Raw genomic sequence first — 6,060 nt, forward strand, 5'->3', positions numbered from 1 at the left:
GGAATGTACCTGCAACCAAGGTACATGCCCTTGACCGGAATCGAACCTGGGACCCTTCGGTCCACAGGCCAATGCTCTATCCACTGAGCCAAACCGGTCAGGGCGCTACTCTGTCATCTTGATCGAGATGGTGTTTATTATTTTATGCTTACAGGTACTGTTTTATTTTTCTCCTCTAGATTGAAACCAAGATTTTAGCTCCTGCCCTGCATGCTGTTGCAACTCCAAGAATTATAGACCTTGCCTGTCCAAAGATCAAGATAGAGGGTCTGTGCTATCCAAGAGAAAAAACTGATGTGCCCATCCGTCCCGTAAGCCATCACTGCCTTGCCATCCCTCAGCTCACTTTCTGGTTGTTCCTATGGTGCTATTTCCCCCCTACAGGGCATTGGCCAAAGTCATTGCTAAAGGGAATCTTGAAAGAGAAGTCTGTGGCAGGAAGACTTACCTGCCAGATATGGAGAGGGCCTGGGGGGTAAAGGGTGAGGAGCATGAACTTTGGAGCCAGTAAGAGAGCTGGGTGCAAATTACAGCCTTGCCACTCTAGCTCTATGATGTTGTGACAACCTCCCCGAGCCTTGTTCATTCAACAAGTATTTGAATGTCTACTGTGTGCCAGACACTGTTCCCAGTGAACAAGATGGAGAGAAACAAACACAGAAAAAATAGGTAAACAAGTAAGATAAGGTTGGGTAGTGAAAAGTGCAATGAAAAAAATAAAGTAGGAAGTGAGTGATTATGGGGACAAGCTACTTCGCAGATGGTAGTCAGGGAAAGCCTCTCTGAGGAAGGTATATTTGAGCTGAAACCTGAATGATGAGATGGAGTTAGCTAAGTGAAGATCCGGAAAGAGAGTATTTTAGTAAAGGGAAGAGTACTAAAGCTGGGTCCCAAAGCTGGGATGACCTTGAAGTTGGGTGTAGCAAGAGGAACCAGGGGACTGTAAAGATAACAGTTCCCATTTGCACGACTGTTAATGACCTGCAAAAATAGAGAAGGCCCTCGCTCAGCACAGAGCCCGCCCTTCACGTTCGGGAGCTTCCCTTGCTCTTCCTCCTGGACACCCTTCTCCATTCACTGCAGTGGCAACTTGGTGCCCAATCCCAGTCGAGTTTTCAGTAAATATCTAAGGATTATGCTATCCAAGGATGTGAGGCCAATTTCACCCTCTTCCTCAGAATCTGAGGATTTGATATGGAATTCTATTTGGGAAATAAAAACGAATCTGGGTATTAAAAACCCTTGGGAGAATGTCTTAAGTTTGCTAACGTGACCTTCCGACCCTCGGGCAAATCACTTTATTCTCAGTTTTGGGGGATGTAAAGTGAGACTTATAGGCATCTTTCTTTAATTGCTAGAACTGTTTGAAGGAGTGTTAAGAAAATCTTTTTAACAAGTGATACCACTGCAGACAATCATACATGGAGAACCCAAAACAAATCTGTCCCATTGCAACACAGAACACTTTCAGGGGTACTGCGTGGTGTTTGTTGTCCATCCCAATTCTTTTCAATGAGCACTTAAGAAAGAGATTATATGACATCCTTCCTATTTTACCGATAAAGCAACATAATAAAAAGGCAACCTGGCAAATGGGACTTTCAAAGTAAGACCAGAGGGAATTGATTCAGCACCAATTAGGCACCAGAGTCTATTCCAGCTTTCGACAAAAAAGTATAGTAAGTTCTCACTTACCATTTTGATAGTTTCTGTGACCTCAAGCAACATGGCATATAACCAAACCAATTTTACCTTAGGCTAATTGGCATAAACAAGAGTTAACTTCCTAGGCTTGTCATCAACGCTATAATGAAACATTATCTGAGGACCTGCTGTACTTCTCTCAAGCAGCTTATATTCTAAGGGGACGAAGCACACAATAAACATATCAACGAGATAAGTGAACTAAGCCAGGTGTTGGTAAGTGCTGTAGGAAAATTAGTACTGTGGAAGAGGGTAATTAGTAAGACTGATTTGTTTGTATGGCTAGGGAAGAAGTCCTAACCATACATGGTTGAGTCAGAGACTTGAGTGACGAAGAGCAGCCATAACAAGATTGAGGAAAGGGGAATTCAAGCAGAACTAGCAAGTGCAAAGGCCCTGATGTGGAAAGGGCTAGGCCAGAGGGGAGTTGTGTGATCATGGGAGGGGCCTCATAATAATCAAGGTAGGGAGTGGGGTTGCAGCCCATCTGGTAGGGCCTTCTGGGCCACAGGAAGGAGCCCAAGTATTATTTTTAGCAGAATGGGGATCCACTAGAGCAGCGGTTCTCAACCTGTGGGTCGCGACCCCTTTGGGGGTCAAATGACCCTTTCACAGGGGTCGCCTAAGACCATCGGAAAACACATATATAATTACATTATTGTTTTTGTGATTAATCACTATGCTTTAATTATGTTCAATTTGTAACAATGAATTTGGGGTTCACCTCAACATGAGGAACTGTATTAAAGGGTCGCGGCATTAGGAAGGTTGAGAACCACTGCACCAGAGGTTTTAAACCCTGGGAGTGGCATGATCTGACTTGAGCTTCAGAAAGTACTTACCTCATGGAGTTGTTATGATGATTAAGTAGCAATGACATAGGTTAATGACTTAGAACACTGTCTGGCTCCTGGAATGCCCTCATTAAAGCGTTCATTCTTTCCTCAGTAACTGCTATGTGAATGCTGGATTGTCCAGGGGTAAGAATGAAAGCAGGGAAACTGGTTAGGAGTCTATTGTAGGAATCCAGGAAAGAAATGGTGGTGACTGAATCAGGGATATAGTTGTAAAGAGAGGGATGTGTGGTAAATTTGGGGATATATTTTTGTGTCTTTTTGTTTCCACTGTAGATAACCCAAGCTGCCTTGCTAACTACACCTAGCCCTCGAACAGTATTTCTAGCTAAGGCCAAAACTCTTCATCAAGATTATATACCTCACCGTGATCCCTACTGGCCAGTCTCTTATGCTGCTACACATTCCAAAATATCTCCCAGAATTGAAGAACTAGCTAATCCAAGTGCAAGGTATGTCAACTTAAAGGAAGAGAGAATGGCAGAAATGTGAGTTGTTTTTTTTTTTAATTTCAGAGAGGAAGAGGCTGGGAGAGAGAGAGCAACACCAATGATGAGAGAGAATCATTGATCAGCTGGTTCAAACCATGATCTCCTGGTTCATAGGTCAACACTCAATCACTGAGCTATGCTGGCTGAGCTCTGTTTATTTTATTTTTATTTTTTTTCCGATGCAAAAGCATAAGAGTCTTTATTCAAACCCAGGCTTGGCTCCCCTACCCTCCTTACTGACGCAGCGGCAAGTGGCAGAGAGAGCCAGCCCTGTGGGGAGAGGGGTTTTATAGTAAGGGGAGGAGAGAAGACTGTGGGCCCTGCCGATTGGCCAGGCACAAGTAGGTGTCTCGTTACACAGGATGTGGTCATATCTATGGTGTGCACTTCCCTTGATTATCATTAGTTAGTTTAAAGAAATCCTAGGTGTGGCTAGCAGAGGCTTGGGCTTCCGGGGAGAAGCTTCTTGCTGAGCACATGGCTGCTGCCCCAAAATGGAGGATTTGGGGCAAGATGGAGGGCGTAGCCCTCGCCCTTTCATTCCCCCCTTTGTCTTGGAACTTCCGGCTCAATCATGAGACGGACTGCATTTCTATTTCACTGTTGCTAGAGGCCTGTCTTGACAAATTGGACTAGTCTGTTAATGATGCAAGGGCCGAAAGTCAGCAGCATTAGGAGGATTACAAGAGGTCCCTCGAGGTCCGCTGTCTTCTTGAGGGTGATCTGCAGCGGGTGTGTCTGGTTAGAGGTCACCTTCCACTCAGGCTTCCTGCTGTCCTGGGCACAGAAGGAGCTGGGCTTGGGACCGACGCAGCGGCAAGTGGCAGAGAGCCTGTTTATTTTTTAGAAGACCTCTAACTCGCCTGAACCTCAATTCATTTTGTTGCATTCACATGATAATACTTGATCTCCTTTTTAAGCATCATCAGGAAAATCTGGAGGCACTGAAGAAAGTTGTAGAACTCCTGAGCCCAGGGAACAGGAAATATGTTAGTTCTTATATAACATAATATTTAAAAATTTTTATAAGGTGTTTTGCCTTAAAAAATAAAGTTCAGCACCAAATGAAATGAAGCTTATTCCCTGCCCCTTGACAAAGGGAAGGGAAGAGTTAGACCAAGTGCTCTAGGTCCTTTCTCTAAAGTTAATACTCAGTGGGAAGGTGCAAAGGGTGGAAACTTCAAAAATTTTGATTTAAGTCCACCAGAGGACTGTCTGGCTTGTTTTAACATTGCCAAATTATTAAGAAATTTCCAGAATTTACTTTTTGTGGAAAGAGCAAAGGCTTTGGAATCTGACTGGTACACTAATCTGGATTTGACCACAGGTCATTCTCACAACTTTCCCAAGCCTTCATTTCCTTATCTGTGTAGTGGGGGTCATGATGCCTGTTTCATGGGAGGCTTATGAAAATTAAAACAGGATCGTATCACCGTGCCTAGCACAGAGGGGATGCTTGAGAAATGTTAGCTCCACTTTCTGTTCATCTTGCCTCAGGTTGGGTTCTTTTCCCCCCATTCCAGGACTCCTATGCACATTGTGTACTATGATCCAGAGGTCTTCAAAGTCAAGCCAGCTGCTCTGAAAGCGCAATGTTCTCCGAGGGTCCTGGAGTTGGCAGAACCTCTTACACGTTAAACATGGAAACCTATATCTCTTACTCTCTAGTTGTGTATCTAGAAGACATTAGATGACTTAATTCCCTACTCTGATACTGTCCATCTGTATTCACCCCACAACCTCAAAAACATATGAGATCTCCAGGGAACACCGCGTGGACCTTCAACAGCAATTGCTGCTGGGGGCTGGAATCACGTGTCACACAGGTTTGGGGACTCTAGCAATAAAAGAGATAGCCTGCCTTATCCTTACTACCTTCTCACAAGCATCTTGGCTGTCTGGTTGTGGTGGCTGAACTGAAGAAACACTCTGCCTTCTATTGGCCGGTTTTGCTTCCTCGTCCCAGTGAAATCCACATTCCCCAGTAGCTGATCTCGCCTGGGTCCCTTCTCTCATGAGTCCTAAGAATTAAAGACAGTCTTTGTGTTACTTGTCCAACCTCCCCTCATTTCCGAGAAATAACACTGAAATAGTGGAACTCGTTTGAAGATGTCTCAATGCTTTGTATAATCTGTAGGTGAAATTTAGGGAACAGGTTACCTTAAATCAGGGATGGGAAACCTTTTTTTCTGCTGAGGGTCCTTTGGATATTTATAATATCATTTGTGGGCCATACAAACTTATCAACTTAAAAATTAGCCTGCTATATTCAAACATTTCATTAACTCACCCCTAATGTCTTGGCAGGGTCACACCAAATGAATTCTTGGCCTTTCATGGCCCGAGGGCTGGCCCTTCCCCTCCCTTGCTAAATGATCACACCTCCACCAATTACCATTCCTTTGCTCATGCTTAGTGTCATTTATCATTTATCATAAACTAGAGGCCCGGTACATGAAATTCATGCACAGGGGATGTGTGTATCCCTCAGCCCAGCCTGCACCCTCTCCAATCTGGGACATCTGTCTCACAATCCAGGACTGCTGGCTCCCAATGGCTCGCCTGCCTGCCTGATTGCCCCTAACTGCTTTTGCCTGCCAGCATGATCACCCCTAACCACTCCCCTGCTGGCCTGGTCACCCCCAACTGCCCTCCCCTGCAGGCCTGGTCACCCCTAACTGCCCTCCCCTGCTGGCCTGGTCACCCCTAACTGCCCTCCCCTGCAGGCCTGGTCATCACCCCCAACCTTCCCCTGCAGGTCTGGTTGTCCCCAATTGCCCACCCCTGCAGGCCATCTTGTGGTGGCCATCTTGTGTGTTGGAGTGATGGTCAATTTGCATATTACCTCTTTATTAGGTAGGATGACAGGAAAAGAGTTATAGTTCTCTGTCAAATTGCATTTGCCCAGAGTTTTTTATTTAGTTTATTTTATTCTCTCCAGGGATCAGTATTTTACAAATTAAACTAACTTTTATGACATATCTGGATTTACATGGAAATGGGTCCTGGAG

At 44.8% G+C, this 6,060-nt stretch overlaps 1 protein-coding gene across 1 annotated transcript in view; it reads left to right on the forward strand.

The window, feature by feature from the left end:
- THEGL (theg spermatid protein-like) overlaps nt 1-4,687 on the forward strand; it is a 51,950-nt gene extending 47,263 nt beyond the window's left edge. Inside the window, exons 7-9 of the mRNA XM_005877188.1 lie at nt 180-311; nt 2,835-3,010; nt 4,573-4,687. Of these exons, the coding sequence (XP_005877250.1) occupies nt 180-311; nt 2,835-3,010; nt 4,573-4,687 (423 nt within the window). The remainder of the gene's footprint in view (nt 1-179; nt 312-2,834; nt 3,011-4,572) is intronic.
- Nucleotides 4,688-6,060: the final 1,373 nt, after the last annotated feature.

This window comes from Myotis brandtii, unplaced genomic scaffold (genome assembly GCF_000412655.1).
Source record: "Myotis brandtii unplaced genomic scaffold, ASM41265v1 scaffold51, whole genome shotgun sequence".
Lineage (NCBI taxonomy): Eukaryota > Metazoa > Chordata > Mammalia > Chiroptera > Vespertilionidae > Myotis > Myotis brandtii.